A 24,099-nucleotide genomic window follows, 5' to 3' on the forward strand; every position below is an offset into this window, starting at 1 on the left:
TGGGATCTGGGCCTGTGGTCCGTGCCTTGCGCCCACGGCCTGGGTCTTGTGCCTGCACCTGGTGGTTGGTTGTATGTGTGTGCCCCTGGGGTGCAGGGTCTCCTCGTGCTCCCTGGGACTGGGTAATGCTCCTCGGGGCTGGGTGCGGGGGTTGCTCCGCGGCCCTCTGACTTCTCTGGGGGCCCGGGGGTCTTCTGTGGCTGCAGGGCAGGGTACTCGGGGCTTTCCTGCAGCCGTAGGGTGTCTACAAGGCTGCGGAGTTCGGGGGGCTTCGAGGCGCCACAACATAATAACGCCCTTCTACACCAGTACCAATGGGGATAAGTCATGTACACTCGCCAGTGGACATCTTACACACACACACATACACATCACACCACACGCCTGCTTTGAGTGTACCCCAGCACCCTCCTGGCTGCATTCCTCTCCTTTCCTCCCTCATTTACTGCCATAATTATGACAGGAAGAGGCCACGTGACCAGTTGTAGTTCTAGTTTTCCTGGACCTAATTAACTGTTTTTCAATACATGTTGTCATCCAATGTTTATGTTTTTGTGTAAATGTTGTTTCTATGTTTATTTGTCTCACCCGTGGTGATTCTCCCCCTCTTGGAGTAGTGATCAGTTGTTTATAGAGGGGGGTTCCCTCAGGAGATTAATTGTTATCTTATCTTACCCACTGTGACTTTATTACAGTTACTGGTACTCAATTAGCAACTGACGGTTTTTGAGTTAGATTACATTTTTATTTTTTTTATTTCATTATTGGGATTGAGGATTAGCATGTCATTGCTTCCATTACATTCGCTGTCCTGTTACGAATTTGACTAATAAAACTTGAAATATTCTAGTCTATTTATAGGTCTACCAGCAAAGCATAGCCTGAATAACAGGAAGCAGTTTTCAAAGAAATTGGAATGTTATTGGCTTCCAACACAGCAAAATGTGATTTGCTGAAACAGCTCCCGGCATTTAATTTTATGTCCCAAAAGATCCCAGAATAATAAGGCTGTAAACTTTAGAGATCAGTGGTTGGCTTGGGTAATGGCTGTCGCTTCACACACCTGCAGAAAATCCCTGATGTGGGTGTTGGCTCTCTTCGAGTTGGGCCCCGGGACCTCGAAGAGGGGACATTCTTGACCCACCACAAAGATGTCCACCAGCTCTCTGATAAAGTAGCCCTGTCGTGTTCGCAGCACCAGGAAATCCGTCTCCAGCATCTTGTGCAGGTAAATGGGTGCACGGAAGAGATTGTTCTCAAACGCCTGAAAGACAGGACAAAACATGTGGCATGGGAGGAGATGAGTGACGCTTCAATGATAATAAAAGTTTGATGTCCGACCTGCAGCAGCTGTCCAGGGTGCAGAGAACCCAGGAAGGGCGACGTGTGGCAGTACACCGTCTCTCCATATTTGCAGTCAGGTGCTCCAGGATCCTTCCCAGGTTTCTAAAAAAAACAATGTCCCATTCAACAAAGTACATAAGATATGGGATTTATTTAACAAAATAGAAAATGCATTACCACTTTTAGGTGCCGTCAAATTTTTGCAGATGCTCGCCACTAACAAGTTAATGATGATGGTCTAACCCACCCTCTTGTAGTAGTTCTTGATCTTGGTGGCCATGCCCACTTGCATGATAAGAGGGGGGTATTCCTCACTGTACTCCGCCAGGATAAGATCTCCATCTTTGCCTGTTAGATCCTGGGCTGTTCGCATGAAGAACATGTCCCCTCCGCCAGACGCCTGTCGTTCCTGCTCCCGCATCTGTGGCCAAACACGGAATTACAACTAACACAACTTAACATTAAATGGCGAAACACACGTTTAGGAGAAGGGGACCAGGCTCCACCTTGGCCTTCTTTTTGATGTGTTTGAGCAGCGGCTGAGAAGTGTGTGGACCAGGCTGAGCCAGCGCACCGAAGGAATACTTCTTGAGAGAGGGTCGGTGGAACTGACGCAGCTTCATGGGGCCCATGTGGGTCGGGAAGAAGGGCTGCCTCAGCTCTACAGCCGGGATCGAGTGCTGGTTGAGAGGGAACAGAGACACCATTCATCAGAGGCACTTTACTGCAGAGGAGTCGAGAACAGGAAAATCTGTAATGCCAAAGATGGCGGACAGGTCCAGTACTCACCTGGATGATGTTGCCTCCGAAGGTGCCTCTCAGGCCCTGCTGCTTGGGGTAATAGAACTCATCGTTGGACAGATTCCACGGGTCCTTCACCTCGGGCTGAGACATGTTCTGGGTGAGGAGAAGACAGTTGTCATTTTGAGCCAAATCAAGAGTTTTGTTTTTGTGTGCGCAAGAATCCCTGGAACATGTTTTGCCCACTGCTGATTCCTTTTTTGAATTGCAGTTGGAACTCATGAGGGCTCTGTCTATTTATTTTTTGCATCGCACAGAAATGTATCAATTTGTCCATTTTAAAGCTATTATTTCTATCTATCAAAATTATCTTTTATTCAGTCAAAAACAGTCAACAGTTCTTCCAGTATCCATGACATTTTAACTTCCTAAAATGATTCTATATTTAGTTGTAATTATGTAGTTTGTCTTTGTCCTTTTTTTCCTTTTTAGCATTCTTCCTGGTCGTTTCATTGTGCAAGCAGCGGTTGTGTACCTGCTGTGGTTCATCTTTTATCACGCCTGTCTTCCCTAGCAGGATGCGACTCTTCTTCAGCGCGGACTCCTTCTTGTTTTCTTTGGATGGAGAGTGTGACGTCCTCTCTTCCTTCTCGTCAGGAATCTCTGCCGGGAGGGGTGCAAAAGTTTAGACGTGGGTGATAGTGAGCACGGTGCATTGACCTTAAAAAAACGATCTCCAGGAGAAGGTTCTACTGGGAGTAACACCAGAAAGCCTGCAGTGAAGGACTAAGAACAACTCAAAATCAAAAAGTCCCTGTTTAAACAAAAAATATAAAAAATAAATGTCCCTGTTTTATTAAATAAAAATACCAAAAATAATGTCCCAGTTAAATAAAAAAACAAAGCACCCATTTAATGTAATAAAAATTTAAAAAATCAAACAATAAAAATGATACATTGAGCAGAATCCACATTTGTCCTTACAAAACCACACAAAGTGCCACGTGCAATTAAGTTGGTTGAACGTACAATGTTTCAAGAAGGGCTTTAAACATACCGAGGATAATATTCTCGTCGTTTGGATCCAGGGTTAAGACGGGAGGGTTGAGGAGGCGACCCATCGCCTGGTCATCCCAGATGATATTGTCCTCCCAGCGACCATAAACCAGCTCCTCATTGTCGATGGGGAAGATAGAGAACCAGGGACAGTCGTCTTCATGAGAGGCTGAAGAAGTAACAAGAGCCACAAGAGAAACAAAGAGAACGTGGTCAAAAACAGTGATGCACAAATCAACAAACATTGGAATTCACAGCAGTTTTCATATCTGTAACTAGTTCTTTGGTTTGAAAATGATGCCATTAGCAGTACCTTGGTGGTCAAGGTGGTTTTTGTCACGTTTGGAGCCAGAGATGGAAGGAGCTTTGGGCATCGGTGGTGGTGTGGGAGGCACCAGCTGAGAATTACTTCTAGAAAGACCTAAAAAGTTACGAGATGAGATGGTTATTAAGAAGGAATTATCAAAAGTCAGACTCGGGTCTGTATTTTAGAGTTCTGAGATTTAAGCCATAATAATAATAATCTAGGGTTTTGGAAACAAGTGTTGAAAGTGCTTAACAAAAATGTAAAAAACTTATAAACTATTTTGACTTTGTTGGCAAAAAACATTTTTGCTATTTTGTGCTCTGAGGAAGTTGCACACTGCAGTTCCCCAACTGCAGTGTGGCCCTGGCTCTGGAACAACCGTTGGATCAACCGTTTTCATCAAGGACCCTCAATTTGATGTGCAGTAGGCCACTGAGGCCACTTGATAAGAACGAGATCCCTGGTCTCATTTTGATTTTTATTGTTAGATATGAAACTAGGAACAAAACTATTGTACATTGTAGAACGGCGCTCCTGTCTTATAAATGAAATAATGATGAAGTTGAACTATTACAATTTTTGCTGGGGACCCCTGGAACCTCCTGAAGGACCACTGGGTTGAGAATAAAAGCTCAAGAAGTAGTAAGAGGCAAGTAGGTGCACGAGCAGAAAAAAATTAATATAACAAAGCGTGTGTGGGTGGCTCACCTTGCTGTGCATTGTAAGCATTGGCATTGCGAGTCATGCTGGAAGGCAGCCAGCCCGCCAAGCTGGCCCGCTGTGTCTTCGTGCCTTTATGCTTAATGTCTTCGCCGTTCCAGATGATGTCGTCCTCCCACTGGAGCTGCGTGACCATGAGGAAGAGCTCGTTCCCTAGGGATTCCTGGTCTCCATTGTTGCCTTTCTCCTCCTGAAACTAGAGACAACTTTCACATAGCATGGAGCAAAGCAAAAGGGAAATAATTGCTCCATTGCCCAACTCCGTTTTTCTACCATTATTATTACTACCACTATAATTATAACCATGAGTATTATAATCCTTGTCATTTTAGTTATAATTAGGATTGCCGCTGTTAATATCAATGCTGCTGCTGCCACAGTATCAATACATATTATTGCTACATTTAGTTGCATATTTGTACTTTACTTAGCTTAATTGCCACCTGCTCATATTGGAATCATAAGTTAGCATATTGCTGCTCCCGGGTCACACCAGTTATAGATGTGTACATATATTTTATTTCTATGTTTTTCTTTTTTACTTGCAGTTTGGTAAACGTCTGCTGCCGTAAAACCTGAATTTCCTCCCAAGGACGAACAAAGTATTATCTTATCTCGAAACTGCTGGGTATTGTTTGTCTCATAGTGAAATGGTTCAGACCTCTTGGGGAAGAGGTTCTGTCTTCGTCACGGGTCTCTCTGGCTTTGCTGGCTCCTCGCTCTGATCGTCTTTTAATTTAAAGCCGTAGGTGAAGTTGCTCCCGTCCTCGGGTACGCCGAGCATGTCGTACCAAAGTTGGGCCGGACCATAACGCCACTCGGCCACCTTGGGCCGAGATTCCATCTCCTTGTCCATGTCACCACAGGTTTGAGAGAACTTGGACTCTACCGGAGCCATCATGGTTATCTGGAAGCAGAGAGGGTGAAACCAGTTTGAAACTATGGTTGTCTAGCAGTACTGACAGACGGTTTTATTATGACATGACACGGGGAGGCTTAAAGGATCTGTTTGCTATTTTTCAAACCAGCAAAGGATATCTGCCTTAAACTGCTTTCACACATGCCCTGCAACCCTGAAATTATCCGGACATTACCCGGGGGAGTTGTATGTGTAAACCAAGTGTGCGAATCATTTGGACCGGACATTACCCGGACTTCTCCCAGCCAGCACCCTAGTATAAAGTGCATGAAATGTCCAATTGAGCCCTTGTGGGAGCACAGCAGGTGATTGTCCAGAGCATTCAGAGCACGCGAGAGGCCGTGTCGTGTGTTGATGGTTGTCTCTATTAAGCGGCAGTTATTTACCTTTGTGTGGATCTTTGTGCACGGAGCGTAGCTTCTTCGTACTCCTTTCTACTTTCCTTTATATTCTTTTCCACTCATTTGTTTATATTATGTCCAAATACATGGAGTATCAATGCCAAAAAGGTCGGTAGCATCGCCCGCTATCTTGGGTGTGCTAAAACTCTGCAGCATCACTGCGTCATGTCCTGCCTACTGAAAGCTCTACCTGGGCTCCGCCCCTCGTGCAAACCAATCTGAGTATTTCCAGGTAGTGTAAATGCGTCTGACACGGACAATCTCCGGTTGTATGCTGCATGTGTGAAAAGGTAAATCCGGACAATGTCCAGACCAAATTATCCAGATATTGTCCGGAGTGCATATGTGAAAGCAGCTTTAGTGTATTTTTTGAAAACGTAATTAAAGTATTTTTTGAACAGTAATGAAACATATTTACTACTTTTTGCGATTGCCGCAACACATTGAGATTAACCTCAGCAACATTAGCTTGCCAGTTGGAAGCAACATACCATCCTCTTTCTAGTCTCTTATGTTTACACAGATATAGCCTGAGAGCTGACGTGTATAAAACAATAAAAATATAAAACAAACATTTAAAAAAACCCGTGAAAACCCTAATAAAATGCAGGGTTTGCAACTGTGTAACATATAAAGAGTGTCTGACTATACCGTGAGCGTCTCACTTTTGAAAAGGAGATTTTATGGCTCAAACGTTTGCCCCATTGGACTGAATTTAAGCACAGTGAGAAGCTGCAGCAGTGGTAAGTTTCTTGAGATGTAGATGATGGGAACCAGCATTTTATAAAATGGGTTAAAAAAAATTGTGAGCGACATCCTATCCTTTAATCCACCGGCTGACCTAACAATGTTTACCTCATCATCTGAAAGACATTGCTCGGGTGGTGGAGGAGGGGCGTGATCGTAAGTCCATCCAGACTTTTTCTCCTGGACGCTCTCTGCTGGCTCGCCCTCTGGAGGTGGTGTCCCAGGCTGAGCATCCCGGTGTTTCCTCTTCTTCTTCCTGCGTGCACTCCTCCAAACGGACGGCATGTTCTTTCCGGGCCCAAACAGCCGCAAGAATCTCAGCACCTGTTGAAACATTCAGGCGTTAAAAAGTGGGGCTCACAAAGTCATTCAGGCTTAAGGTGTGAAGTTGAACTTGAGCCAAACATACAGGTACATCTCATAAAATTAGAAATCATGAAAAAGTTCAATATTTTTTGTCACTCATTTCAGAAAGTGAAACCCATATATTATATAGATTCATTACACAGAGTGAAATATTTCAAGCCTTTATTTCTTGAAATTTTGATTGTGGCTATAGATAATGAAAACCCAAAACTCAGTGTCTCAGAAAATTTGCACATTACATGAGATCAATAAAAAAAGTATATTTTAAACAAAAATGGCAGGCTTCTGAAAAGTATGTTCATTTCTATGCACTCAATACTTGGTTGGGCCTCCTTTTGCATGAATTACTGCATCAATGCAGCGTGGCATGGAGGCGATCAGCCTGTGGCAATGCTCAGGTGTAATGGAAGCCCAGGTTTCTTTGATAGCAGCCTTCAGGTCATTTGCATTGTTGGGTCTGGTGTCTCATCTTCATCTTGACATTACTCCATAGATTCTCTATGGGGTTCAGATCAGGCGAGTTTGCTGGCCAATCAAGCACAGTAACACCATGGTCATTGAACCAGCTTTTGGTACCTTTGGCAGTGTGGGAAGGTGCCAAGTCCTGCTGGAAAATGAAATCAACATCTGTGGACTTCAGAAAACAGAGTGGACCAACACCAGCAGATGACATGGCAGTCCAAATCATCACTGACTGTGGAAACTTCACACCGGACTTCAAGCAAGATTCTGTGCCTCTCCACTTTTCTTCTAGACTCTGGGACCTTGATTTCCAAATGACATGCAAAATTTACTTTCATCTGAAAAGAGGACTTTGGACCACAGAGCAACAGTCCAGTTCTTTTTCTCCACAGCCCAGGTAAGACGCTTCTAACGTTGTCTCTGGTTCAGGAGTGGCTTGACACGAGGAATGCAACATTTGTAGCCCATGCCTAGGATTCGTCTGTGCGTAATGGCTCTTGATGCGTTGACTCCAGCCTCAGTCCACTCCTTGTGAAGCTCCCCCAAATTCTTGAATGGATTTAGCTTGACAATCCTCTCAAGGCTGCGGTTATCCCTTTTGCTGGTGCACCTTTTCCTACCACACTCTTTCCTTCCACTCAACTTTCTATGAATATGCTTGGATACAGCACTCTGTGAACAACCAACTTCTTTAGACCTTTTGTGGCTTACTCTCCTTGTGGAGAGTGTCAATGACTGTCTTCTGGACATCTGGCAAGTCAGCAGTCTTCCCCATGATTGTGTAGCCTACTGACCCAGACAGAGACCATTTAAAGGCTCAGGAAACCTTTGCAGGTGTTTTGAGTTCATTAGCTGATTAGGGTGTGACACCATGACTTTCCAATATTGTACTTTTTCACAATATTCTAATTTTCTGAGACACTGAATTTTGTGGTTTTCATTATCTATAGCCACAATCATCAAAATTGCAAGAAATAAAGGCTTGAAATATTTCACTCTACATGTAATGAATCTATATCATATATGGGTTTCACTTTCTGAAATGAGTGACAAAATATTGAACTTTTTCATGATATTCAAATTTTATGAGATGTACCTGTAGTGGCACCACAGCGCTCCTTACCCGTCCAGGTCTGAACTCTGGGAAGAGCTCGGTGACGCCCGGCAGAGCCTTGGCGGCGTCCTTCTGCATGATGCCAGCCAGGGGTAGGGTGAGCATGTCGGGGGGGTCTCCCACCCCGGAGCCCTGGCACGGACGGTCTGTCTCCGACTCTGAGTCAGAGGAGCTGCTGAAGTCCACCTTGTCCCCGATGGAGGAAGGAGCAATGATGGACGGCAAAATGATGCTATCACCCTCTTCCCCAGCTGTGAGGAGACGTGGGTGACGTCAGCAGCAGAATTGGAAGTCTTTATAAATGAGTAACAATCATTTCTGGACCTTTACGAGAGTTGGCTCATACATCTATATTGTTTTTTAAGGTATTTCAGCAACATCATTGTGAAATGAACCTCACATCATATTATAATACCCCATTTTTTTTGTCTATATCAGTGGTGACCAACTTGGTTTTAACCACGTACCACAAGTGTTGCCCTAGTATTGCTCTGTGGAGAACAGAAAAGAAAAATTTAATATGTAATGAACATATATGACCAATATGATAAAGGGAAATAAAGGTTTAATTCAAGAAAACATTTTTAATTCAAGATTAGTTTTCAACTCTTTACTTTTGTACTTTATGGTGTTACATGATTCAATGTAACAAGCCGACAGGTGGATTGTTTAACATGGGGTTTTTGAAATCATGAGTGGATTTTCTACATAGTAAATGGAAATCTTGTAAATATCTTATAATCATTGTGATACTCCATCCCTACCCATGTGCATTACAGTGATATCAATCAATCAATTTGAAATCAATCTGAAATCCTTACAGCTGGCAGCTTGAGGGGAAGACTCATCCTTCTTTCCAGCTATGGAGAGGCTCGGTGGGGGGGGGGGGGGCATAAGTTTGGAATCAATGTCCTCACAATCAGCATCATAGTCATCCTCATCATCTGAAACAGAAACACATCACAAACCCAATCTATTAAATACAGACCTTAAATTGTAACATAAAGGGTGAGAAAAAAGCCTTGCACTTGTAGGTATAGTACCTGTTTTTCTGCTGGGCTGCAGGGTTCCCATGGCCTGACGGTACTTCTTTGTCTCATCCTCAGCAAACTCACTGATGTCAGAATAATCTACAGCATCTTCGGTGCTTTTCACCCAACCTGAAAAAAGGGCAGAAGGATGAAACTGCAACTCTACACAAACCCTTATCTAAAAAAAAATTAATAAAACACTATATATGTTTAGGTTTTTTTTGTTGTTTTTTTTAAGCTGCCTACACATAACAGCTTGCAAACCCTCTAAGTAAGTCCTGGCTGAGCCATTGTTTTCATATGAGGAAACTGAACATGCACATGTCCAAGCACTAATGTCTGAAACGCTGTAGCGCTCAAACTTCAACCAATTTGAACCAGTTTGTGTCTCAACTTTCAAAAGGGCAACCAATGATTTTGCAGCACGACCTCATGGGAAATAAGAGGCGGGAGACCGAAATCTGATAAAATAACAATAACAATGGCAGCATCCATTTCCTTAGTCCAGCAGAACATGCGCCCTCCACATACGCGCAGTGGGTAACATAGCACTTAACAAAGAAAAACAAACATTTCTGTTTTGTTTTTTTAAACACTTAACAGATAAACATAGGTTTGAAGCTGCAACCTTGTTTGTCAAGCAAGTCGGCAAGCTGCTCCTTGGTAGCTGACCACAATACCTGATGGATGGTCAGAGGATGGAGGAGCTGTTTAATACTGCTGATTTGGAGGCGTAGTCTCTTTTCCTGACTGATTTGGTGTATTTGACAGCATCAAGAAGAGAGTGATTGTCTGTTACACACACAATGGTCAAATTGTTACGTGCACAATCACCTGTGGTAAGCTCTGAGTAGTGTCGCCAAGAAACCTGCACTGTCAATACAATCTGCAAGTTCCAACGTCTCACCTGCTAAAGGGCTTCGTACAACTCTCCTGATCTTCTTTGACTGCCAACATAGGAGTGAGAATCTTACATTCTCTACCATCAGCATGATCAGGTGTCCACCTTGAGTGCCTCTGTCTGGAAGGTTTCCCAGTGAGGAACAGTGAACACCACCAGTTTCACGGAGCTTTCCTTTGTCATGTGCTGAAACCTTAAGGTCTCCTGATTTCACTTTTCTGAAATCAGACTTTGTTTGCACATTAGTAGCAAGCTTTGTACTGGATGCCAGGATGGATGCCACACTGTCGGGTCTACCTAGCCACTCATATTTGGCCAATCTTCAACAGCCTCTCGCTGTGTGGCTCTGGTGGGGTCCACAGGAATGGGTTGCAGATTCTTTATGTACATACTTTGTTGAACCTGTATGTCATCCTCCAAAGAGTGGACCTCCATTCCAATGTAGCTGAAGCTGTTGTGTTCTTCACGTCCAACTTGAAAAGCAGCTTTCAAGCTAGGGATGACTGTTGTGGAGAACATTTCTGAACCACCCCAGATTAAGTCATCCACATGACAAGCAAGGAATCGCCATCACATTGCAGAAGTCAACCAACCAGTAAACCACTGCTGGCTTGAATTGTGACACAGTAGCTCCCAACTGCTGCATAGTGTCTTTCACTCTCTTGTACCAATACAGAGAAGCATCTGCTAGGCCATAAACACACTTCAACTTCCACAGAGTTCCGCTGCTTTGAGCTTCTGGGGGGGGGGGGTGTACCTTGTAAAAAGGCTGCTTAATTTTGTGCTGTCAGCTGGCTTGGCATACAACACAGGGTATTGTCATAGCATCGATGACAGAGTTAATCTGCAAGTGGAGTTGAAATTCTCAACCTGCAATGGCACTCTTTATTATTCATAAAGAATTTCTAGCAATAACTCTGTGGGATGGCTTTTTTGTGAAGCATGACCGCCACCAATCCCCCTCTTTGGAGAATGATCTTACCATGTTTTGAGCTATAAACAATAGGGGTGTCACGATTCTCCATATTCACGATTCGACTTTAAGGTCAGGATTTGATTTTCCATGTAAACACTTTTTTTTTCCCCCAGCACTGATGGCTATGCCATTGCTAGACTATTGAGTCTTGATTTGTAAAGAAAAACACTAGTTTCTCAACAAGTAACTTATTTAATAATAATAATAATAATAATAATAATAATATACAACAAAAATATGAGAATATTTAAACAACACACCTTAACCATTAAGAGCTTTATCGAAACTAGACTTCAGATTAATAAACAATCAGTAAATGATTACACTACTTTTAAGTTACTCACCAAAATAAGCACAGAAAAACGGATGCTTTATTTGCCAGAGGGGAACGCTGGTAGTTAAAGCCAAACTACTAAAACAGGCTCAACCGTAAATTCTCACCATATGCATTTGCGTGCCTGCGATATAGGAGTTGTCGAGATCTGCTGGTGGGCGGGTGCAGTGTGCGTTGAGGGATGCAGTGCAGCGGACCCCTCCGTAGAGCCAACCACAGCTCGCCCAACTCTGAACCAAGTTTCATTTAAGTCTATTCAGAGGCAGGTGAGCAGCAGTCAAGTCTACAGAGAGACCCGCAGCTCCAAGCGCACACTGCATTTGTTTACCGGCAGATCTTGAGTGGCCCAATATGTTAACCATGTTGGACAATATTATCCACAAAAATACAGCGAGAATTACAAACCTGCTTTCGAAGTTAAATATCAAACACTAATTTTGATCGATTTTCGAGTTTGAATCTGAATCGTGTGCCCCTTGTAAATAACTAATCATCATTACTTCTCCAAGAGGGGGAGAATCACACATCACACAACATAAAAACATAAACATCATATAAAAATGTGTATTTGACAAAACAGGATTAATTAAGTAGACCAATATTGGAACCGAAAATACAGCACGTGGCTTCTTCCTCTGATCGCTGTGGCAATAAAGCAGGAGGATAAAATAAGGAGGGTATTCGGGGGCGAGGCATGTGTGCCTGTGATGAGCCCACCTGTGTGTGTGTGTGTGCGTGTGTGAGAGATGTGTCCCACAGTGAACGCATGGTCAACAACTTCTGGTGTTCGGGGTCCCCCCAGGGTTCTCAAAGTTACATTTAAGACTTTTTAAGACCTTTTTAATTCATAAAAGTATGAAGGATATAATGGAAAATCAGTATAGATTTCAAGCCCTAGAAAATAATAATTTACCAAGTACTTGAATTTAATAAAACTCACATTCATATTAAATACACAATAGCTTTGTAAGGGGTGTGTATGTACCCCAAAAACGTAAAATGAAAAAGGTGCGTATTTTTTGCATTAAGAGCCCCCACCCCTCTCCACAGCCTCACATAGCACCTTTAGTTCACAAATGCTCCTATTTGAACTGAAGCTAATTTGCACATTGTGCACAATTGCACAAACTGTTTCTGGTAAAAAAAATAAAAATAAAATAAATACTACTACTACTAATAATAAATATAGCAGGCAGCAATGCACGGGATCCAGGTCTTGCAGCTGTATATACAGGGTAAGGTGCAGGCAACCCCAGTGGTGTGCTGATCCGCCGACCACAGGGCCTAGACCCGTCCCCGCAATGCGCATCCCCTGCCCGAGCCCCAAACCTGCAACCAAGCCCCAGACCGATTAACTCTGAAATGCTTTTTCAGCATCTAAAGAGGCAATAACGGAATTTAAGTTGTTCCTTTGAGATATGCTGATCAGAATGAATAAACTGCGAATATCGCTGGATTAGTGTCGGTCCTTGATGAAGCCTGTTTGGTCTGGGTGAGTTATGTATGAAATTACTTTTTCCAATTCTGTGAGTAAGTGTTTTATTAATGATCTTTAAATCACAATGAATTAGGCTTATGGGTCTACAGTGGAGGAAATCATTATTTGATCCCTCACTGATTTTTTAAGTTTGCCCACTGAGAAAGAAATAAACGGTCTATAATTTTAGTGGTCATTTTTGGTAGGCTTATGTGAGAGACAGAATATCAAAAAGAAAATCCAGAAAATCACATTAAAAAAATATATATATAAATTATTTTGCATTTCATTGAGTGAAATAAGTATTTGATCCCCTACCAACCATAAAGAATTCTGGCTCCCACAGATTAGTCCTATGCTTTAAGAAAGTACTCCAAATCTCAACTCATTACCTGTATGAAAGACACCTGTCTTAACTTGTTACCTGTATAAAAGACATCTGTCCACAGAATCAATCAATCAGACTCCAACCTCTCCATCATGGGCAAGACCAAAGAGCTGTCTAAGGACATCAGGGACAAGATTGTAGACCTGCACAAGGCCGGAATGGGCTACACGCCATTGGCAAGAAGCTGGGTGAGAAGAAGACAACTGTTGGCGCGATTATTCGAAAATGGAAGAAACACAAAATGACCGTCAATCTCCCTCGGTCTGGGGCTCCACGCAAGATCTCACCTTGTGGGGTATCAATGATCATGAGAAAGATGAGGGATCTGCCCAGAACTACACAGGGGGAGCTTGATAATGATCTCAAGGCAGCTCCGTCAAAATAGATTAAAATCCTGCAGCGCCCGTAAGGTCCCCCTGCTCAAGAAGGGACATGTACAGGCCCGTCTGAAGTTTGCCAATGAACACCTGAATGATTTAGAGAATGCCTGGGAGAAGGTGATGTGGACAGATGAGACCAAAAGCGAGCTCTTTGGTATCAATGCGACTTGCCGTGTTTGGAGGAAGAGGAATTCTGACTATGACCCCATGAACACCATCCCCACCGTCAAGCATGGAGGTGGAAGCATTATGCTTTGGGGGTGTTTCTCTGCTAAGGGGACAGGTCGACTTCACCGCATCGACGGAAAGATGGATGGGGCCATGAACCGTGAAATCCTGGGTGACAACCTCCTTCTCTCAGCCAGGACACTAAAAATGGGTTGTGGATGGGTCTTCCAGCAAGACAAGGACCCAAAACATACAGCAAAGGCAACAAAGAAGTGGCTCAAGAAGAAGCACATTAAGGTCATGGAGTGGCCTAGCCAGCCTCCGGACCTTAATCCTATAGAAAATCTGTGGAGGGAGCTGAAGCTTCGAGTTGCCAAGCGACAGCCTCGAAACCTTAAAGATTTGGAGAGGATCTGCAAAGAGGAGTGGTCCAAAATTCCTCCTGAGATGTGTGCAAACCTGGTTATCAACTACAAGAAACGTCTGACCTCTGTACTTGCCAACAAGGTTTTCTCCACCAAGTACTAAGTCATGTTTTGATAGGGGATCAAATACTTATTTCACTCAGTGAAATGCAAAATAATTTATATATTTTATTTAATGTGATTTTCTGGATTTTCTTTTTGATATTCTGTCTCTCACTGTTATAATAAACCTACCAAAAATTACCACTAAAATTATGGACCGTTCATTTCTTTGTCAGTGGGCAAACTTACAAAATCAGTGAGGGATCAAATAATTATTTCCTCCACTGAATAACTGGAGGTTTGGGTTGGGTCCTTATTGGGTTTGAGCAAAATCAAATGAGAACAGTATCCATGTGTGGAGGTTGACTTCGTAACCGTACCCATTCTGATGAATAGTGGGGATATGAGTGGCCAGCAGTGTTTATAGAATTCCACTGGGTAGCCATCTGATCCAGGTCATATATTGTTCAAAGTTCAAATGACAGTTCTTTTGACATAGGAGCCTTGATCATTTTTAGAGACTGATGCACATGTAGGAGAGGTCTTTAAGGAGCTCTTGAGGGTTAATTTCTTCAAAGCCTCTTGCAACTAATATGCACACCCACCTCGTAGAGATGCATTTCTGGCCTTCATCTTTCATCTCTTCAAACACATCGCCACTTTACACCTTGTATGTACCTAAGTGTCAAGTTCTGATTCTTTTTCTTCTGATTGAGTTTGTCGGTGATGCTTCAGATTGACCGTGATTACCCTCTCCAGGCTGTATTGGTGTGTGACAGGGTTTCAGTTTCATTTTCAGTATCATTGTTATTCTCATTGCGCCCAGATTCTGGTTATGTGGTATGAATTTCAGTCCCCAAGCTGATTTTCTATTTCTCCCAGCATTGCTTGTGGGGGATCTAGCTTTCAAAGCCTAGAGTGATGTAAGCAAACGTGGGTGCCCCCATGCCTCACAAATATCACCGCACCATCTTGGCAGAAGACCACACCTGGACCTTCCCACTCTGCACAATCCACCCACTTGAAGCAGATGTTCCCTGTTTCGTATTGGTCATCAATGGGCCGCAGTTGTCTACGAAGTGCTCTTCGGATACTCTCAGAGCATTCAGCTTCTGTAAATGCTCTCCTTGCAGCATGTAATGCTGCGATGTACTGGGCTATCCAAGTACTCACGCTTGTCACTTCTAGAGCTGGCAGCTTGTCAGTGAGAACTGAAGGCAGATTTGGGTTCTGCCCGAACACCAGCTGATAGGAACTGTAGCCATGCACATTTTGCATTGAGTTCTTCACCATCACCACCCAGTCTAGGGCTGTCTTCCAGCCACATTCATTGTCGCTCTTCACTTTCATCAGGATTTCAGTGAGGGTTTGATTATGCCTTTCAAAAAGGCCATTGCTCCATGAACTATAAGATGCAGTTGTCTTCACTTCAATGTTTAAGTTTTCAGCCATGTCCCTCATTTCTTCATTGTTGAATTCACCCCCATTGCCACTGAACAGTCTGTATGGGGGACCCTCAACACTTATCCAGTAATTAATAAAGTGTTTCATCATGTCCCTGGGTTTCTTGGTGGTGACAACACTCGACAACAGTCCCGGCACTGAAGCGTGTGAAGTGGTCAATGGCAAACAGAAACCACACTCCCGGCTCTAGCTCATGCAAGTCCACGGCTACTGTTTCATTGTAGGTTGTGGCCATAGGCAAACCCATAGCTGGCAATTGCTTTGGTTTGCTGTAACTGATGCAGGGCTCAGAGTTTTTTTGCAATGTCCTTGAGAATTGTGGTGCATTCATCATCATTATTACCTGAGCAGGCCAGTAGTTTTTTTCAGTTTGTCAACTCAGGCAATGTCCAAATTGTTTGTGTAGTTTCAACAGAATTTGCTGCTCTTTTCAGTTAAGTTCTGCTTAAAAGCAATGGGCTATCTACTGGGACAACTTCTCAGCGCTTTCGCACCGAACAGTTCTGGGGATTCCCTGAGGGGAACTAGGAACTAGGGAGGTCCCCCAAGAACTAGATACATTCAAGGGCTTTTTTTCCCCCTGGTTGCATTCGAACTGCACTGGAACTCTGAACTGATGTCAGCCATTGGAGTTCCAGAACAAGTTCTGCGTTGAATTTACCGTAACTTTCACTTATTACACCTGATCAGTCCTACAAAATCGCTTTCTGAACAAATTTGAGGTGAGAACTACCAATCCAGTTGCTGAATCTTCACTCATATTAGATCTGAAGACGTAATTTAAAAGTTTGTTCTGACTTTCGTAAGGCAAGGGCACGCATCGGGACATCGTACAGGGATTTTTAGTTTCATTCAATTAACGCTGTAAATTAAATAAAATAAATACATCTACAATAAAAATACTATTTTTATTGGTTATCTTTTATTACCGCTGAGTGTACATTGGCAGGTCCGAGCGTTGCAACTCGACTGGGTTGGTTTTGATATGGTATGATGATTTTTATTTAAAATAATTTACATATTAATTTTTCTATACACATCGATTTGGAATTTTGAAACGTTTTCAATGATCATTTTCATCTATGATATACTAGTGGCAGCTGCACTTCCTCGCTCTCTCCTCACTCCCACAGCGAGTCACACACACACACCGCTGTAGCGCCCACATAAACCTGCCTCCTCTCATTTGCTCCGGTTGGTTATGGTGTTAGCTCATTAAAGATGGCAAGTGCAGAGCCTCTGCGATGGTTTTGAAAGAAAACAGCACAAATGCAGTTTGGAAATACATAGCATTTGGGGCAAAACGTAAACCTAACTGTGGAGTTTTAATTTTCTCCTCCAGACAGCGATGCGCCGTGCATGCGTTCTCGTTCTTCTGTGTTTTTATTTTAGATCTATCTATTTTTGTGTCTTTCTTAACTTAACAGCATTTTTAAACAAAAAAAGTTTTTTTTAGTTTTGGGTCAATAAGGGAACCGAGAGGCATGGCGACGCACAGCAGAGCGCAGACCACGAACGCACAGATTCACACCAATTGTCCCGATTACAAAATCTGCAACCATGATGCCCATTCATGCTTAAAAAAATACAAATGATAAAATAAAATATGCGGCACATAAAAAGGGCACCATAATAATAATAATAGCTTTATTTATATAGGGCCTTTAAAAACACAGTTAAAGTGCTTTGAGAGATTAAACAAAAGCAGTGAAGAGTGTTCAGATTCATGAATTTAAAAGGCAAAGGAACATTAATAAACAGGAAATAAATTAATTCATTAAATTGTAAAAGCAGATAAAAAGACAAAAATTAATAAATAGAAAGAATGTGATAAGAAACAGAACTAAGAAAACATTTAAATAAAAAAATAAGTAAGGAAAAAAAAAGTTAGATAGATAAAGAAAGGGGCGACATCACATAAAAGCAGATCTATATAAATGGGTTTTAAGAGGTGATTTAAAAGAAGTCACTGACTGCGTATCTCCTCAGGCAGGTCGTTCCAAAGTTGAGGGGTCCTGACAGAAAAGGCACGGTCGCCTTTAGTTTTAAGTCTAGACTTTGGAACAACCAGAAGGGCCCCACCTGAGGATCTAAGGCTGCCCACTGGTCAAGATATCTGTTATGTAGATTGGAGTCAGTCCTAGACGTGCTTTAAAAGTGATTTGAAAATCTTAAAATCGATTCTGAACCGAACAGGGAGTCAATGGAGAGAAGCCAGGATTGGGCTGATGGGATGTCGTCTATTGGAACCTGTAAAAAGCCTGGCTGCTGCGTGCTGAACTAGTTGGAGGCGAGAGAGTGACTTTTGGTTGATGCCAGAAAGGAGGAAGTTACAGTAGTCTAGTAGTGAGAAAATTAGGGCATGGATTACTTTTTCCAGGTCGCTGTGTGATAGTATTGATTTGATTCTTGAAATGGTTCTTAGTTGAAGGAAGGACTAGGGACAAGGACTATTTGTTGTTCAAAGTTTAGGTCAAAGTCAAATAGTACTCCCAAGTTTCTGGCAAAAGACTCACATTTGCAGAGAGTGCCAAGGCCACTCAATTAGACTGCTAGAATTTGGGGTGAACAATATGAGTTCTGATTTTGAATTATTGAGCTGAAGAAAATTCTGTGGCATCCAACAGTTGATATCATTGAGACAATTTAAAACAGCAGCTAGGCTGTTTGGGTCACCAGGTCTCGGAGGAAGGTGTCGTCTGTGTAGCAATGAAACATGAGACACATGAGACATGTGTCTTTTGATCATTTGGATCAAGAGGCAGTACAAAGATTAAAAATGAAATTTGACCTAAAATAGAACCTTGGGGTACATCACAGGTAATTTGAACCGTCGAGGATGAGTCTTTATCTCTGGAGACCGCAAAGGTTCTTTTTAAAAGGTAGGAATAAAATCAGCCAAGTGCAGTGTCCTTGATGCCAACCCAGGTGTTAAGACGGTCAAACAGAATGGCGTGATCTACAGTGTCAAAGATGTCTTAGAAGTGTCTTCGATCTAAAATAATTAAGATTGTACTTCCCCCCTTGTCAGCTGCTAAAAGGATATCATTGGTTACTTTGAGGAGGGCAGCTTCTGTACTATGTAAAACTCTAAAACCAGACTGGAATTTCTCAAAGGTGCCTTTATGACAAATAAACATCAAAAGCTGGGTTGATACCACCTTCTCTAAAACCTTTGATAGAAATGGAAGTTTAGAAATGGGCCTACAATTGCTAAGAACAGAGGGATTAATGGAAGGTTTCTATAAAAGAGTATGGACTACAGCATGTTGAATAGCAGATGGAAAAATGCCTTTCTCCAGCGAGCTATTTATAATGATAATATTCTGGGTCCAGTTGTGTCAATCACCTCTTTAAGAAATGTGGTGGGGATAATATCAAGGCTGCATGTGGTTGATTTCATGTGGGATAGAGTTTCAAGTAAAAATGATAGTGACACCGTTTCAAAATTGGTAAAATAACTGTCAATGTCCCTAATGGCATGGATAACTTGGTCATGGGGCGTAATTTGCTGTTGTATATTCTCAGCTTTATTTCCCAAAGAGCTTAAAAACTCCTCACACATCTCTGGTGAAGCCTCAGTAAGATGACAAGGTGAGCGGGTGATGACAGAGTCCATTACAATAAATATAATTCTGGGGTTGGAATGGTTCTTTGTAATGGGGCAACAAGAGTCCAGGGCAGTCAGATACGCGTCATTATAATAGGAGATGAGCTCCTCGGTGTTAAAATCTGGATAAAATGCAGTTAAAGGCAAAGCAGCAGCACTGAAAAGCTCTGAAAACTTGCTCGCTGACAAGTTTTAAAAAAAAGTGGCGGACACGATTGTTGTGAGTGATAGAAAATTGACCACACTTAATAAAACCGCTCTGTGATCGGACACATCCTTTGTCTCAATATTTTCAGGGCTGAGACCACCGTACAGTACTAAGTCAAGGGTGTGGCCCTTAGAATGTGTAGATTCTCGTACTGCTTGAGTGAGGTTAAAAGAGTCAAGAACCTTCATAAAATCAGTAATACAAGTCTGGGTGGGGCAGCAGACATGTATGTTAAAATAACCTTAAATCAGAGTTGTGTCATATTTTGACATAAAATGAGATAACCACTCAGCAAATTCTTAGTTAAATGCATTATTTTCTCGGCGGTCTGAAAATTATTAAAATGATCACCGATCATTTTGATCATAATTATCCTTAGTAATTATCCTAATTTAACATAAAACCAAGATGTTCAAATGATGTAAATCTGCTCTGTGAAATGGGAGTGCTTTTAAAATCCTTTCTATGGATAACAGCAACCCCGCCCCTGGCTGCGAGCCTGGGTTGGTGGAGAAATGTAAAATCAGGGGGGGGGCTTGCTTGCTGTTGAGGCACTCAAATGATATAATTATGACTAGCCTTAAGGGGCGTGATAATGAGCATCCTACCATAGGATACTGAAAGGAAATTATGGTGGTTATAGTGGAAGGCATAACAGTCCCATATAGGACAGCTGAGTGGGCGGCAGGAGTAGGGGATGGAGGAGGTGACTGTTTAGTGAATGCAGGACTCACTGACTGTCAGTCGGTGAATGCATTGCAGGTGAGCATTGTGAGTCCAATGTTTATTGAAAGTAGACGGGATCCTTGATAGTTTGGATGGAAGCGATCGGCTTTAAAAATATCCAGTCTATGTAGATGGTGGTGAAGTTTTCCATGTAGAGGATGCCTCTGTTGCAGCAGTAGCCCTTCAGCCAGATGTGCAGCTGCGGCAATCAGCTAAACTTTATGTTGCCGAAACGGAGGGAGGGCAGTGGGCCTGACACAATGAACTGTTTGTTTGTATTTAAAACACTGTTAATGAGGCAGACTAAATCTTATTTAAGCTTTTCTGAAGTTTTAAGGTCGCTGCCACAACGGCAGAAACAGACGGGTGATGGTTTAGCAGCTGTGGGATGGTGATGTTAATGTCCTCGACGCATGCACCTGGGTGGCAGAAGTGCGGCACCTGTTGATCTGGACATGGCGGACCATAGATGACCCAAAGACCAGCACAGTGAAACTGTCTTCTGCAGCCGCCTGGTCCAAGGTGTCCCAGGGTATGCATCAACAGAGGAGCGAGGCAGAGGTCATGCGTGGTGAAGAGAAGGCTGACAGCGGTGGAGGGGAGCATGCCTTTGCGATGGACAGAACACTGGATAGACCGCCCAGGCATGGAACCAGAGGAGGAGGAGGAGGAGGAGGAGGCTGGCGGCGGTGGAGATGCGGCTGGCGGCAGTAGAGACGCGGCTGGCGGCTGGCGGTGGTGGAGATGCGGCTGGCGGCGGTGGAGAGCGCCTCGATGCCACGATGGACTGTGACCGCCCCCTCAAAGAAACTCCCGCATATCACCGACATCGACTATGAGCTCCAAGGCTTGAAATCTGTTCTCCAGCTGAGGGAGTCCCAGACATGGAGCAGCTTAAGGAGCGCTCGCATCGCCGGCCACCGCTCACCACCAGCGTCCAGGGCTCTGGGGTGGAGCAGGTCCAGGACTTGGGCCATGGATCCTCTATCACAGCTGGCAGGGCATCAGATGGACCTGACTCACCCACAGTGAGAATGGATCTGGGCCAAGGGAGAGTGGTGTCAAAGTCCGGTCCAATTACAACCGAGGACATGGAGCCGGAGATGTGCTTAGCCTGAGTGCTGGCGATGGAGGTCAGACGCAGAAACAGTTTATCCTTCTCTTCCACACATCCTCACGCAGGCTGTGGATGTGTTTAAAGACCAACTTCTCTAGAGCGCTGAGTGTGTCGACCAGGCGCAAACAGTTCTCACAGTCCGAGGAGGTAGCCATCAATGCCAGCATAGTTAGCAATATGCTAATCTACAGGCTAACTAGTGCTAGCCGAGTGCTACCCAAGCCAAAGCCCACGTCCCAAAATCCGAAAAACAGTTCAGCCGAGGGTAAAAGCCAAAAAATAGTAAGGATATCACAGCTCCAACAATCCAAAATCCATAATCCAAAATCAGGTAAAGTTATCAGGTAAAGTTGGGAAGCTATTCAACAAAGTATTGCCCTGATGTGACAGTGCGATACTTGGACATCATAGACATCAAGGGGCAGGTGCTCGGGCACCCTCAGGCACCCTGAGCCCCCCCCCCCCCGCACATTGTGTTCTTCTCCTTGGAAGAGCCGTTTGAATTTGCAAATTGGACCTACTTTTTGCCGGTAGTGCGTGTAGTAGGCAGAGTCAGCAGCATCCCCACTCAGGCCAAGTCTACCAGTGCCCCTCTGTGGCGACTTATCGCAAAAGGTTCTCTTCAAGGCTGACTTTATGTTCACAAACGAGAGGGGTAGACAAGTTGTAAGCGCCAACTGTTTGCCTTTAACATTAGGTCCTGCAGTACTTAGTAACTTGAAAGCTAACACAACATCTGGAAGCTCCATTTCAAATGTACTTATTCTGCTGTACTGTATTGAAGTTCTACGATGTAATCCACCATCGATACGGCATTTTCTCTTGGGATCCACTCAAACTGTGTATGCCTTGTACTGGCGATCCTTTTCCTCTTTCAAAATCACAGAGTCCAATTTCATCAGAATTGTAGGGATTTCCCTTACCTTTTTTACCTCGCTCTTCCAGTAAACAATTAGGCAACCGTCAAGGCCTGCTTCTTCTTCTCCAGGTCGGTAACCAGCCTCCAAATTTCAACCTAATTTTTCCACCTTTCCATCCATTTTGTCAAACGGTGACAGAACTTTGTAACTGCCAGCGACAACCTCATCAATGTAGGATCAATAACTACAATGGCAGCTGTAAATATTAATATTTAACTGAAACTTGAGCTCAGCAGTAATAACAGTGGCACCATTCATTTCCTCATTCCAGTAGAAAGCGCAACATTCACACATGTGCAGTGGGTAACAGCAACATGCGCCCTTCACACATGCAGTCATGAAATCTAACTAACACCAAATTAAAATCATACCACAACGCATTGTCCCTATTCTCATACTCTCTGCATTGTACTTCAATGAAGCTGTGTCTGCTCGTATACATGACTCCGTGGAGCAGCAGCATCCCTACAGCTGTTATGATTAGAGAGCTTTAATCTCACCCTCTGCATCGGCACCATCGGTATCTCTGCTTTCCTCTTGGTTGTCATCCTCACTGGCAGTGATTTCTGTGATGAGTGTGCCCAGGCCCAGAGTACCCAAACCTGCCAGATGCTTCTTGGACTCCTGAAATAACAGACAAAAGATGAATGACATAAGAGCAGTGGTTCTTAAAGTGGGGTCAGGGGACCCCCAGGGCTCCTTCGAGCGGATCTAGGGGGTTCGCAGAAAAATTCATAATTGTTAAACTTCACCATTATTAGTTTGGACTAAATCATATCTAATAATAATAATAATAATAATAATAATAATAACTGAGATTTATATAGCACCTTTCAGGAACCCAATGGTTAAAATGGAAAACAATGACAAACAAAGACCTTCTCAGATTGTGAATCCAGTGACAAAATGTGACGTCTGTGGACAAATGCATATCAAATTGATGGTTCTTGATATGAGAAAGTTTGAGAATCACTTACATATAGCAAATGAGTCAAATCACAGAAACCTTTATTTAATATGCAAAAAGCTAAAGAATTACTCTGACACTTTGGCAGTCACACCAAAGACCCATTTTAGCCTGTTGTTAAAGATTAAATTAAACAATTATTACCCCGTTCTCGTCAGTGACTATTATAGCAGCAACCAGTCCCAAAGGCCATGCCAGTAAATGATGTTACTCCACCATTCAACGGTACAGTTCTGTCACATTTTAGCAGCTAATTCAATGCACATACATTGTCGAGGACACTGTCACCCTCAAGCTGGCCATCTTCGTTGATGTTTCCAAAGAGGAAGCCAGTCAGAGAGAAAGGGCGATCTTGGTCCTCATCGCTGTCTGAGTCTGACATACTGAAAGATCGAGGTAAGTGTGAGACACCAATTACTTTTGAGACATTTCCCAAAATCACATTTTGCTAACAATTTATTTAGCTATGTTATAAAACCAAACAACGAAATCAGGTGAAATCTAAAATCAGAAATAAAGGTTTATAGTAGCCGTTCGTATGGTTTCAGCAAATACCACCAATATCCAAAACTGGTCTGAGAAGGGACCAATAGGACTTAGCATTAAAATTCATGATCTTAAATCCATAAAGACCTCAACTTCAGATTTTTGCTCTACTTTCAAGATGATAGAATCTTGTGATGCTATTTATATGTTTGTTCAAACTGAGATCAACACAAAGATTCTTAGCTTCATCTTTACTCCTCTGAAGCAAATCAAGGTGAGCCTAATCCTAACCCCTAACCCTC

General features: G+C 43.1%; 1 protein-coding gene across 1 annotated transcript in view; it reads right to left on the reverse strand.

The window, feature by feature from the left end:
• The window catches only part of taf1 (TAF1 RNA polymerase II, TATA box binding protein (TBP)-associated factor), a 56,068-nt gene that overhangs the window by 30,847 nt on the left and 1,122 nt on the right, over nucleotides 1-24,099 (reverse strand). The window contains exons 2-17 of the mRNA XM_080013662.1: nucleotides 23,580-23,694; nucleotides 22,845-22,968; nucleotides 9,221-9,337; nucleotides 8,999-9,121; nucleotides 8,187-8,428; nucleotides 6,344-6,559; nucleotides 4,830-5,075; nucleotides 4,157-4,364; nucleotides 3,455-3,562; nucleotides 3,143-3,310; nucleotides 2,621-2,748; nucleotides 2,134-2,241; nucleotides 1,851-2,024; nucleotides 1,592-1,765; nucleotides 1,342-1,446; nucleotides 1,064-1,264 (exon numbers count right to left, since the gene is read on the reverse strand). Of these exons, the coding sequence (XP_079869788.1) occupies nucleotides 1,064-1,264; nucleotides 1,342-1,446; nucleotides 1,592-1,765; nucleotides 1,851-2,024; nucleotides 2,134-2,241; nucleotides 2,621-2,748; nucleotides 3,143-3,310; nucleotides 3,455-3,562; nucleotides 4,157-4,364; nucleotides 4,830-5,075; nucleotides 6,344-6,559; nucleotides 8,187-8,428; nucleotides 8,999-9,121; nucleotides 9,221-9,337; nucleotides 22,845-22,968; nucleotides 23,580-23,693 (2,556 nt within the window). The 5' untranslated portion in view covers nucleotide 23,694. The remainder of the gene's footprint in view (nucleotides 1-1,063; nucleotides 1,265-1,341; nucleotides 1,447-1,591; nucleotides 1,766-1,850; nucleotides 2,025-2,133; nucleotides 2,242-2,620; nucleotides 2,749-3,142; nucleotides 3,311-3,454; nucleotides 3,563-4,156; nucleotides 4,365-4,829; nucleotides 5,076-6,343; nucleotides 6,560-8,186; nucleotides 8,429-8,998; nucleotides 9,122-9,220; nucleotides 9,338-22,844; nucleotides 22,969-23,579; nucleotides 23,695-24,099) is intronic.

Source organism: Zeus faber, assembly GCF_960531495.2.
Source record: "Zeus faber genome assembly, chromosome: 14".
NCBI classification, from domain to species: Eukaryota; Metazoa; Chordata; class Actinopteri; order Zeiformes; family Zeidae; genus Zeus; species Zeus faber.